At 40.1% G+C, this 13,183-nt stretch overlaps 1 protein-coding gene across 1 annotated transcript; it reads right to left on the minus strand.

Moving 5' to 3' along the window:
- Positions 1–2,629: 2,629 nt before the first annotated feature.
- tmsb2 (thymosin beta 2) lies at positions 2,630–4,675 on the minus strand. The gene is made up of 3 exons (XM_008279596.1): positions 4,532–4,675; positions 3,361–3,465; positions 2,630–3,079 (listed from the first exon to the last, which is right to left on the minus strand). Exons 2-3 carry the CDS (start codon positions 3,458–3,460, stop codon positions 3,042–3,044), a joined length of 138 nt encoding a protein of 45 aa, XP_008277818.1. The 5' UTR covers positions 3,461–3,465; positions 4,532–4,675; the 3' UTR covers positions 2,630–3,041.
- Between the last annotated feature and the right edge of the window lie 8,508 nt (positions 4,676–13,183).

Below are 13,183 nucleotides of genomic sequence, written 5' to 3' on the forward strand. Positions count from 1 at the left end.
AACAGTCTATCCGAGTGGGCGTGAGTCTACGTGGGTGCTGGGTGTGTCATAAACATCGAAACTGTCAAGGACAAATCACGTGGGTGGCATCTTGGAAGAATGTGTGCATTATTTATTTTTTTTATTTTTTTTCAAAGGGGAAAAAGAAAAATGTTGGCTCACTTGTTAAAAGTATAAATAGATGAAGCGATGTTATCCTAATTAAGATCTACACTGTAGCGGAAAGCAAAAGTCGTTGTAGTTCTGTTTTTCCTCATTGTGCACGTTTGGATGATAAAATGCGCATATAGAGGACATGTCCGATTCAGGACCTTTGAGTTGCGCTATTCTTAATGGACTGAAAATGCACCTTAATGAAATTGTTCTACAAGACAGTTGACACGCATTAGGCTGTCTGATGAGCACTGATGGATGACTCGCTGCACAAGGTGAGAGGAATGGAGCAGTAAAGGCGCAGGAGGTGACAGATTTTACAGACCGAGGCTGAGTGGTAGGACTGGTGACGCCAGTCAGCCTCACCAGTCAGGGCCATAAATCAGTGTTATGCTGTAAACTATATGCTGTAGGTGGCTGCTGTTGTGCCATAAAGAAATGATGAAGTTATCTCATCTGTAGCCTAACGCAGACAAATGAGAAAGAGTGAAGAAGGTACATTTTAAAACTGAAAGATATCAACATGAAACTTTCTCAGTTACTCTCTCACAATAAGAGTGATTTTTATTTATTTATTTATTTTTGTATCACAAGTATTTTCAAATGTTATGTGTCGATATGCAAATTGGGTATTATATATGTAAACATCCCGATTTGCATTTTAAGACATCAGAAATCTGACCATTGCATTAAACAAGTTTCATTTTTTTGATACATTTAGTTCATATATAATTGTCAAAGGTTTTTACAGAGGAGATGTTAGATGTCTCTTTATCACTCCATAAATCAGAAATGCCATTGTTTGCAGTTGATGTAAAAGTGTTACTAAAGTGGACATTTCTGGCTGTTTTTATTTTATTTTATTTTATTTTATTTTTTGGGCAAACTGTCTTTAAAGAAATTAAATTCCATGAACATTTATTGGACACCATTATTAATGGGTACAAAAAACTAGCTATCATGGATCTTTTTCATTTGATTATTTGTGTTAAGGCAGTTATTTTGTGTATTAGATGTTTTTAAAATAAATATGTTTAAGGAAGCAAATTAGGTGCAATCACATGAAGTAGGCCTGTACCATATCTTGCATTAATGTTTAACAGAATATATGTTTTCTTTCTATTAGTCTAGAAGAAGACTTGTCATTGGAGCAAAATGTGCCAAAATGTAAAAATTTAGCAGTGTATAGAAAAAGCAATGTTTTTGCCTGACAGGTCTTTCCATAAATATTGGCATAATTTGTATTATTTTACTGCTTGTTTAATTAAACAGTAGTGATTTCTTCTGATGCTCTTCTTTTATTATTATTTTTTTCCATGATAATCCAGAACTGTCACCATCCTTGTCTTATAGCACCCACATTTGCTCTCATCATTTAAACAGGCTTAGCAAGTGCCTGCTAGTAGAAGCTAACTGCTGGTAGCCAGGGTAATAAAATAAACACCCTGAGCTCTCTTCATCCTCTGGGAGGCCTTCCAGTCACAATTCACCTAAATCTGTCGCTTGTTTTCTACATTATCATTTCAATGATTCATTCATAAAACTGATAAAAAATTAAGGATGCTCCGATATTGGCATAAAAATGTAATATCTGTCAATATCGTTATCTGTTTTTTGTTGTCTGGACTGAAAACCGATAAAACATTGCCTGGATTTCGCCCGCATTTATCAATGATGACGACATCAAACTGCGTCCTAAACGAGTGTGGCTGCAGTAACAAACATATGTCGGTATCGGTATTGGTTGATATCGGAATTGGAAATTGAGAGTTTAACAATATCGGCATATGGGATATTGGCAAAAAAGCCAATATCGGACATCCCCAATAAAAATGCCTCAAAAATTTGTGAGAAATAGCAATCACATTCCCACAGAGGCCAATGGGACAGTTCCAAACTGCTTCTTTTGTCCAACAATAGCTCAAATTGCAAATTGCTTATTTATTGTATTTATGGTGGTGGTAACTTTATTTTTGTGCTGTAACAACCAAATTTCCCCTTAGGGATTAATAAAATAATTCTATTCTATTCTATTCTATTCTATTCTATTCTATTCTAATGATTTAGTTGTCTACAAATGTCAAGCATAAAGTCAAGCCAGGCAATCTGATGCTACCTGGCTAGCTTTTTAGTCTGCTTGAGCTAAGTAAAACGAGAACATTTGTAACAATGAATTTACAATAATTTTGGTTTATCTAACAAGTTTGTGGTTCATTTTTCTATTGCACCACTAACAAGCCACTTACACGTTTTACATAAACTGTATATTATGGATGATTTTGTGCATTCTATCCAAAATCTAAAGAACCCTTAAGATGATGTGGATTTATTCAAATGCCATTAAGTGTAGAGTTTGGGTTTTGGTCTTCTGTCATTCCTGTTGTGTGTTGGTTTATCAACTGTATATAGTACAGCATTCGCATGGATTTCCCATTGCAGATCTACATAAATGAGACAGCAAAATTCACAGGCCTGACTGGTTTCATGTCTTCATATTTATTTCATAAAGAAAAGTAAAAAGTTTATTAAGAAAACATCCCACATGATTAGACTTTTTGATTGCTCCTATGTCTGTAGACAACCCCCACCTCCCCCTAGCCTGGATGCCTGCCTCTCTCTCTGTGCTACATCACTACACCACTCCCCAGTTTGGCAATATTGGAGACATGTTAGCTATGGGCTAACAGTGCAAGACAGGCACCCAGGCTGACGATTTTCAGAGTGGTAAGAGAGCCCCCATGTGAGGATGCCATATACCCTTATAGCACCCCAGGGAGCTCAAGAGCACCCTTTTTCTGAAGACAATGTACGAGATTCAAATACTGTGATAATCAAAAGAAAGTGCTTTTTGCTGTGGCATCTCAGCTTCGTTTCTTCTTGTGCTCAAGTCATGGTGTGGCATCGCCTTTCCTCTCTTGCTCAATGGCTGGAAAAGAAGAGAGAGAGAGAGAAAAAAGATGCTGTTGGCAGGCTTGTGTGAAGGGATGCAGGTTTTTTTTTTTTTTTGAGTTTGCTGCATATCAATGATGTGCTGATGCTGCAGCTATTTGTTTTTGTTGCTTGCTGAGCATGTGCTCTTTTGACAGCACTGGAGGGGATGATGAGTAGCTTACACACAGGGAAAAAAAAAAAAAAAGAAATGTTGCAGGGCATCGAGGCTTCAACACCACTTTGAAACACACACACGTACGCTGGAGGGAAACTCACTCTCTTTGGTGGGCAGAGGGTTTTTCTCTTTTGTCTCCGTCTTCTTCAGCTTTGTCTTGTCAAAACGGGCGATCTCGGTCATGTCGGGCTTGTCAGACATTTTGGCTGGGAGAGATGAGAAAGATAGCTGAGGCACACATCGCTTGACCTTTCTTATCGAGGATCATACCGTTAACGGCGTGACAGACGGGGATCTGAAAATTCTAATGAATGTAGTGATTTGAAATGTCATCATGAGCTCTGTCTGGTATTTCACGTAGTCTTTGTGAGCGACCGCACATAAAGGGAGTGGCTACAACGTGTGCAGCTCAGACTGCCTCCACATGGCTGCCTCTCACACATGCTCTGCCTTGAGATTCCCATGAAGCGTCCATGTAGCTAACATGTGCCTATTTCTCTTTCCTTTGTCTTTGCTTTTCTCTGTCCGAGTCTTCCAGTCTTTGTTCTCTCCCTCTGCATCCTCTCTCTCCCTCTCTCTCTCCCCCTCTCTCTCTCTTTTTTCTGCATCCACCCCTGCAGCCTCGTGGATGTATGCTCCACGGGCTCCACTGCAGTCATCTTCCTAACCTAGCCTCAGGTCTGACTAATGTGTCTTGCACAGTCTCGCCCAGTCACGCCTGTTTGAACTGCTGCTTTGTCAGAGATTGCTGTGGAAATGTGACAAGCCCACAAGCCCGCAGCCAGTCATTTTCAAACCAATCTGCTTTAAAATTATTCTCACTAGTGTGAATTTGAATGGGGGGGCCTAATAGAATCAGCGTGACATAGAAATACACATGCTGGGCACGTGGCCAGATTTTTAACATATCCACTTTTTTTTTTTTTTTTCTCCCCCCAACAGAGCCAATCTTTCCTCTAAATACCCTCACCTTGAAATGGTGTCTACATCCACCTCTGCCAAGCATTTATACAAACAGTCCATATGTGTTCCTTTTCAATTCATCTGCAACCCTCATCACCCCAAAACATTTGCTCTATTGTTCCTTCATCACCGCCACCATCATCCTCAGCATCCCTCCTTTCTCATCATTTCCCTGCTGCCATCAGCATTCCAGCTTCTGCCCATCCAGCCACACCCCAAATCCTTTGTTTGGGTAAAACAGAATCAGAAAGAGACACACGGACACAGAGAGACGAAGAACACACCAAAGGAGAGACGAGTCTTTCTTACCGATGTTCCACACAGCCGTGGGGGGCTAAAAATCCAGCGGCGGAGAGAGTAGGGAGGGATAGAGACACAGAGATGGAGGAAGGAGAGCGATACGGAAGCTGAGCGAGTCTGCCGGTGTGCGCACGCCTGCCTGCATCCAGGGTGTGGGTATAAGAGGGAGGGAGGGGGGGAGGGAGGGAGAGAGAGGGAGAGAGAGTGACTGAGAGCTTGGTCAGCCTTCCTTGATGTCATCAATATTCATGCTGATGACTAGAGGGGTAAAGACTAGAGGGAAGCAACCACTGATAGGAAACAGCTGTAGATCATCTGATATCGATTGTGATGAATTATGGAGGATATACATTGTGTGTGTGTGTGTTATAGATTCTATATACAGCGGTTTGCTGAGTAGATACTGGAAAGAAGATTTTATCTGATAACCACAATGACGTCTGAGAAATTCTGCTGTGACTTCTCTGCTCTTGTAATGATCGTTGCATGATGGAAATTAGTCTTAAAAGTGATTATTAATAGAAGTGGTTTAATTTTACCGGGGCATGTCGTGGACTGATGCCACATGCCGCTGCATTTATAGCCCAGGCTAGTTTGCAGTCATCCTTAGAAGGGCCTTCATACAAATATACTTGAGGAGAAAACGCATAGAAAACAAAACAAAACGAGGAAATACAGCCTCACAAACAACGGCTCAGTAGTCTTCTTTATCAGGTTAATCTCTATACATCTATATAATCTGTGTTTATGATATGCTGAGGATATGTTCAAGTTTTCGATATTTATAGATTTAAAGGGAATGGTTTTGCACTTCACAGTTTATTTCTATAATGTCGATCTTTATGGAGACAGGCATGAAACACATACCAGCGTATTAATAGCAGAAGCTAGTTTGCAGTCTCTGTTTATAAAAGGTTTTTATGCAACACGCAAAAGAAGAAAATGCATACCAACGAGTACAAAACTAAACGAGACAATGAAATGCATACAAAACAGCTGACACACAATGACAGAATAAAGCAGCCAATCATAAAGATAATCTACATGTACTGTGACTGCTCTTCTTTATCACTATAATCTTTATACGTCTATATAATCTGTATTTACTCTAAGATGGATATGCATCAGTTATCAGTGTTTATAGAATGAAATGACTTGTAATAGTTTAATCTTACGCTAAGTAAATATCACAGCAGGGAAATGAAACAATTTATTTCTATAATGTTTATCTTTGTACTGACAAGCATGGAAAAAAAAGAAGCTGCATTTATAGCAGAGGCTAGTTTGCGATGCCTATCCATGAAAGGCTCTTATGCAAATGCACAATGTAAGACAATGCACTCGAGAAATCACATAATTAGGGATGCTTAATATTGGAGCTCATATGCTGATATTTTCTAGTGCATTTTGGCTGATTGCTGACACAGACACTGATATATGCTCATATTTTGTACACATGGTTGTTGGTGTTTATGTTGGATCTGCACCAATATTTTAATTTAAAGCCTTTGTTGTCCAATACTAATGCTGCTTCTGATATCACCCCTACACACAATACAGTAAAAACACCAAATATTGCATAGCTGGATAGCTATTTCTAATATTCATATTTGTAATATTTGCTGTTTTTTTTTTATTTTTTATTTTGGGCCATTATTCTGTCAAAACCTTCTTAATCTTGTAAACTGTGTGAATGAATAAACTGTGTGATGAATATGATAATTGAGACAATAATCTTTGAATGACTAGATAATGGTTATAACGAGCAGTTAGTTGTCGTGTGGCTTTGTCACATCCTTTATTTTGGAACTCATCAAGTTGCTCTTGATAGCATCATGCACTAATAAAGCGGTGATGTGTTGAGCCCGTAGTCCTTTGCTGACATCATGAAGCCTTGCTGGTGTTCCCTCTTTAATCTTCCCAGAGGTACAGTTACAGCCTGCTGAGGGCAGCTGGTGAGGAGATCTATCTCGGCATAGGGATGATGAGTCAACATGACCTCAGTGGTATGATGTGATTGGACAGTTGATACAAAATGACCCCCACCCTCCTCCTCCTCCCCTCACTCACCCTAATGCCTCTTAGCATTATGGATTCATTTTTGCTTTTTCATTTGTTTCTCTTAAAGTGTCTATTTGATCTATTAAATGTATACAGTCATCCTCAGATGTATTCATACTCTCCCATTAAAGAAGGGAAAAAACAGCTTTTTGACAAAAGTAATAATAAATAAAAGTGCAAAGTGCTCTAATTTATCTGAGACAGTATTTTTTTTTTATTATTTTTTTCAACCACAATTCAAAAGCACTGCCTTATTTCACTAAATTCTAATTTACCAAATTTTTATTTATTATTACTTTTTTCAGTTCCTAGTTATTTAAGCGACTGCTGTGGATTTTGCCTTTTCTTTAATGGAAGCGTATGAATACATTTGAGGCTGACTGTAGATGTAAAGATCTGTTTTGCTCCTGCCTTGCTATGCTGCATTTATCTCTCTCTTTGTCACACAAATTTACATAAATATGAATTCACATGAGGGTGTACATCTTTGTCAGAACTCTTTACATCCTTTGTGATTCTGCTCAGTCATTGTGCTGAGTTTTCCCATGCATTGCTGATGATGACCTTCGTCTGACCTACAGTATATATAGTTTGCACACACGTTGCCCTTTCAGCCTGACCCCTACCCTTGAAATAATACAATGAGTCAAGCGAGCTGAGGCGCATTAGATTCTGGTAAGCGCTGTGCTAATGTGTGACATCACATTACTGGATGACTGGGTGTTACTGGATTACATCAACATCAATATGAGACCACTGACTGCTCTGGAAGGAGGCTGCAGCAGCACCACCTAGTGGCTGCAGCAGTGAACTGCTTCACTCAGTTGTGCATCTTAATGTACGCTTTTAAACAAAATGAATAATAACCTGCTGCCTTGTTGCGCTTTCACTGTGTGTGAATGCCACACACGGTGCCCCAAATAATCCAGACAAACCTACGTGGTTGCCCTTTGGAGCTCGTTATGTTCCCATGCTCCTCAAATCACATACTGATCCAGCCTTTCACGCACGTGCTTCTGTTAAGTTGTTTGTTTCTTTGTGATATTCCAGAGGGGGGGTAGAAAAAAAAAGATGTTTGACCTTCTCTGATTTACCCAGGCCTGTCTATTAACCTTTCTGTTTGAAATGTTAACATATCTGAAGCTTGGAGATGAGCGGGACGCAGACGAGGGTCAGACTTAGCAGTCGAAACGCTTGACAGGAAAATCTGACAACCTCCTGCTTGTTAGTGGGTGGTGATGGACCAGTAAACCTTTAGTGGGATCAAGCCTGTCCGCCCGCTGTTTGTCAGCGTCTGGATGAGTGATATTGGCAGAGATGAGCCCACACCGAGGCCCTGCATTAGCACAGCCAGGAGGTGGCAGCAGTACAAACAGAGAGTGGCGGCATTTCTTACATCCATGCAGTCTTAAAAACACTGCACAGCTGGACTAAACACAGGATGGCAGCACAGGACTGTTGAAGACTCGCAGCCTTGGAGCTACAGTGAGGGAAACAGTCTACGAGGGACCGCCAGGGTGCACTCATCCCTCAGCACTAACCCGGCAGCTTGTAACAGCTTGAATCCTACTGTCACAAATGTGATTAAAAAAATCCTCCAAATGCAGTTTAGTCCATACTTGTTTCTTAATAGCGAGTACAGATCGGAGCCAGTTAGCTCAGTGGATTTGGCACCGCGGCTCTGAGAATCAACAGGAGCTGAGTAGAAAAAAAATGGGAGTTCTAGAAATTATTGTTCATTCAGCAGTAAAGCCTAAAGTAACATTTGTTTTCAAGAATACGGCAAATAAGTGTGCAATGTGAGCTGCAGCTCTGTGGCTGAATCATCATGTTTTCATTTACAGCAGCCTTTTTAATTCACGTTGAAGGTTAATGGTTGTCAGGCAGATAATAAAAAGTGAATGCAAGTTAATTTATGGTAACAAATTGAGGAGGACAGAGATGTGCTAATAAGCTTCCACGGTGATTTGCATTCAGGCAGCATTCCGTGTATCGACTTTACGTTGCCGCTTTAAAGTTTTTAAAGTAAAAAGGAGCAGTTTGATATTTTGGGGGGTAAATGTGCTCATTACTGTCTTGCCAGGAGTCAGCGCAGATGATTGATAAGTCTCTCGTGTCTGTACGATAAACACGGAGCAGCTGGTTAGCAAGGAGCCTGGGAGGTGTTACAGAGAAATAATTTTAAAAAAAAGAAACGAAACTGTGCGCATGATTTAGCAATTTGTGATATCTAATTAATGATTTGTGCTTCAGTTTAGCATAACTTCTCACCGTCGTGCCATCAGCTTTCTCCTGTGTGTACCTGTCACTATGGATCACTTAAATTTAACACACAACATCTGCTATGTTTGAGAAGTGGATTTTACAAGATAACAAACTTTGGTGAAATAAAACTTTGATAACGAGGATGCCATCGAGCGCTTCTTCATCACGCAGCCAAACTTTCAAACCTGCAGATGATTGAATGTACTGCCAGCCACGGAGAGGGGAAGGAAGCAAAAAATAAATAAATACAATGTGATATTAAATTAGTGTTGTGTTGTACGAATGAAAGAATCAAGAGCGTGAATGATTACAATCTGGGTACAGTTTTCTTTGTTTGTTGTTTCACCTTTACAACTGTTAGCTTAGCATAAAAACAAAAAGAAACGGGGTAAAAACTAGCTTGTATTATCTGTCCAACAATGGCAACTCATAGGAGCAACAGTATTCCAGGATGTTACAGCACAAAAACACCGGTGAACCCACAACATGTTGTTGTTACTCGTCCAGTCATTGCTTCAACCACTAAAAACTCATCTTTGAAAGTTACATATTTCAATTTTCCCCTCCTCATTAAAATGCTGCTGCTTGTAAAACAGCCTCATGTAACTCTACCCTGTTGCTTCCTCTAAAATGTGCAGATTTAGAAAGTCCCTGCTTCTACCTATACCCACCAATCTGCCACTCGCTGCACCCCAAGCACACCAGCTCACATCTAACCCTGCTCAAAAACTATCAAACTATTCTACGCTACAAAATGGAAAGTTGGAGTAATTTAGATCAAAAAAAAAAAAAAAAGATCCAGAAATCCCATCTCTGCAAGGTGACAGGATTGATTCCTTTGGTTTGTTGTGCGTGAAACCCTGAAAGTCTGAGTTTGTGTTTTTGAGGCCGGCATCGGTACGCTGCAGTTTCAAGGTGGAAGTGCTCAGCCGTGGTGTTGACTGCTTATTTCCCTCATGATGTCGCTTCTAGTGTATTGAAAAAAAAAACGCATGGACTTGTTAACAAGGAAGAAAAACTTAAAGTGAAGGGGGTTTATAAGGGGAAAGACATAAAGAAATCCAAATAATGCACGTTAATTATGCATTTAGAGATGCTAACAGGAAGATTTCTTATCATATTGGTGCAAGGATAGTAGCTTCTCCTTGTTTTTCAGTATTTGTGCTAAGGTAGCCCACAGCTTCAGAAATGATTGTGCATGAATGTGAGTTTTTGTCAAACTGTTCCTTCAACAATCCATTATCTGTCTTTTTATTGCCAAAATACTCTCTTTTCCCTTCTTATTCTATCTTCTTGTACTCAGGTGGACCATCAAGTGCTTCTCTGAGGTGTAATAAATGTTAACAGGCTTCGACGCAGACATGCGCACACGTATGTACACTTGCACACAGGTTAAGTTGTTTTTTTTGTCATTCAAGCTGATGGAAGATGATTTTAAGTGTTGGAAATGGAGTGGGCAATTTGCACCCCCCGAACAAAAGAGAGGAGACATTGTTATTCAACAAGAAGAACTCTGGCTGAAGTGTAATTACTAACCACATTCATACAAATTAAATCCTGCCCAGCACTTTTTATCAGCCGACGAAGTGAAGGAACTCTAACGCAGATATGCCAAAGCCTTCCAAAATAATCTTTCTTTTTTAAAACTTTGTCTGCCATTGTACGAGTGCCGAGTTGTGTCTCAAACAAGCGTGATTGCTGCACGTTTAAAGAGAAATTAGGTGTTAAACAACATGGGGCTATTATGCAGACGGCCCAGAGCTGTTTTCAGGAGAGCTGCTGGATGTGAGGGATGGTTCAGGACAGTGCAGGATCAGTACGACCAGATAAGCGCTCCGCCTCGGCTCATGATCGCCACGACTAATGATGCAGCGTTTGATTGGTGCCCCGTGTTCCATCACCCGGCCAATGAGCTGAGAGTATCTCGGTGTGGAGGAGTTATCTCACCTAGCCAGCTGGAGGACAGTGACAGAGATGAAAAGAGAAGGAGGGAAAACCGGCGGAGAGGAGATGGAGAGAGCGATGAGGGGTGAGGGAGGCGAGAGAATGAGATAGATGGAAGATTAGAGCGGTGCTATAAACAAAAAAAAAAAACAAGTTTGTACTACAACTTGTCAGGTACCAGGAAGTAATGGCAAACTGTAATCGTCCCTGTTAGTGTTGTGTGTGTGCGCTACATCATTCTCCCTGAAAAATCTGCACTTTTAGGGCGAGCTTAGGCTTTTGTTTGCAAACACATCAAAGTGTAACATCTTCTATGCATCTTCTTTGCTTTCACCATCCCTCCCTCTCTTCCTCACTCCCCCCATCTACTTTCTCTCAGGGATAAATGCAATGCGTTAAGCGACACACACACACAACCGAGGGCTTGAATGGATTAAGCAAATGATCAATCCTTTAAATCCAGGCGTCTGTAAATTAAATGAACAAATGAGTGACACAACAAACAAATTCGCTCATTTGTTAAAACTAAAAGCGAGAAGGCTATTGAACGTAATCTCTCGCCTTAAGGAAAACCAAATTGCATAGTGTGTTGAATAGTTGTTCATCACTGGCAGTTAAAATAACACTTAGCTGCTAAATGATGTTGCCGTAATGCGGTTTTATAATCCTCATATCAGCGTGATTTCTTACAATTGGATCAACAAAGCGTTTATGTCTGGGAAATGAATGAAAACATCTCACAACATCAGAGGCTGTCAGATGAGAGATTTCACTGGAAACACCGATCTGCCTGAACTCTGGGTGCACATTCACCGCCTGCTTCAAACTTGCTGCTGTTGTCTGTGATGGCAGATATTGTGTTACAGAGACTTCATTTGGAAGCACCCTGAAGCCCCACAGGGCCGAAGTAGCCGGTTAATATTGTTATTTTTCTGTTCTTGCATTCACAGAGGGAATACTTAATCTATTATTAAATAAACATTTTCTTAAAGGAAATAAACGGGGATCCTTCTAAGCTACTCTTTTCATACTTGCAGCATCTCTTCCTGACTTCTTTTCCTGGATTTTTTCGCTCCGTCGCTAAATAACCGCACAGTTATTGTTGCTGGGTGCTTTTGCTGAAAGATCAATCTCTGCTTTTGGTCTTTGATCTCATACAGTGAACAGATATTCTGTCTGTTTGTACTCACAGTTGAGTTCCACAACATTTATGTTTGAGTTGAATCTTTGATTATTTTTGTATTTATTTTTTTTCCCTCCTATTTTGCTGGTTGAATAATTTTGTTTATCCTGAATATCGCTCCAAGGGCAGCGGGAGATTTGCAGTGCTTCAAAAGGGTTCTGATGTATTTGTATATGTATGTATATTTAGATAAATATACACACATTCTCATTGCTTTCTCTGTTGGAATACATTTACCTATATATAGCTGTACCCTTTCTATGGCACTCCATAGGATGCTTGTTCCATATAGTAGTGACATCGATGTTGTGCATCCACAGATATGACAAGTTCCTAAAAAAAAAGCAGAATAAAAACAGAACAACAAGAACATGCAAATGAACAGAAGAGGGAGCTGAAATTACACCAGCTTATAACACAAACAACTCCAGACGTTGGAAATTAATAAACAAGGTAATGGGAAAGAGGAAAGGAGAAAAGCAGACGAGGAGAGCAGCGTTTAGAAACGGAGGTGTCTGTCAGGGGAGACGTGTGATAGGCTGTCGATGATGAAAGGATGTGAAGCAGCACAGCGAACCACTGCCTGCAGTGGAACAGTGACGTGCTCCTAGTGTACAGGAGGACAAAATGGTTATTGTGCAGTTGTTTTTTGTAGCCGAGCCTAATGCGAAAGGGTCTAACTTTTTAAATGTGGACTCTGTGAAAAGAAAATAAATCAAAAAAGACTCATATTTGGTTTGTACTTTTGGACTTTTGCAGGCTGAACTAACCACCGGCAAGCACTCTCCTTCCTCCTTTATTGATTTGTGGCTGAAAAAAAATTAGATTAATATGTTTAATCTTGTGTAACTCTAGCATCCTTTTGCAAATATGGTTTTACTTTTGGCTAAAGGCAAGCGGAGACATTTAAAAAAAAAAAAACTGTGTCGAGTTATTTTTCTTTACATGAATTTCATACAAGCTGGCTGTTGGACTGAAGGCGAGAGCAGTTGCAGTTCCTTTTATATAAATTGTATTTAGTTTTTGGATTGTTCTGCCAGGGTTTTATAAATCATTGGAGCAGAACTTTCTCCACTCTGTCACGGGAAAGTCCAGTTCTCGAGAAAGAACTTTCAAACAGATACGATGCATGCAAACAGTATTGATCGGTTTTCGAGCTCAGTCTTTGTTTGTTGTGAGGCTGACTGACACAGCAGTGCATCCGTCCA

The sequence above is a fragment of the Stegastes partitus genome, unplaced genomic scaffold (assembly GCF_000690725.1).
Source record: "Stegastes partitus isolate 25-593 unplaced genomic scaffold, Stegastes_partitus-1.0.2 Scaffold164, whole genome shotgun sequence".
Lineage (NCBI taxonomy): Eukaryota > Metazoa > Chordata > Actinopteri > Pomacentridae > Stegastes > Stegastes partitus.

Bases quoted from the DNA above. Each gene is read 5' to 3' on its own strand.
- tmsb2 (XM_008279596.1), bottom strand. From the start codon at position 3,460: ATGTCTGACAAGCCCGACATGACCGAGATCGCCCGTTTTGACAAGACA. The intron at 3,080-3,360 runs GTGAGTTTCCCT...CTTCTTTTCCAG, and splicing joins CCCTCTGCCCACCAAAGAGA to CCATTGAGCAAGAGAGGAAA.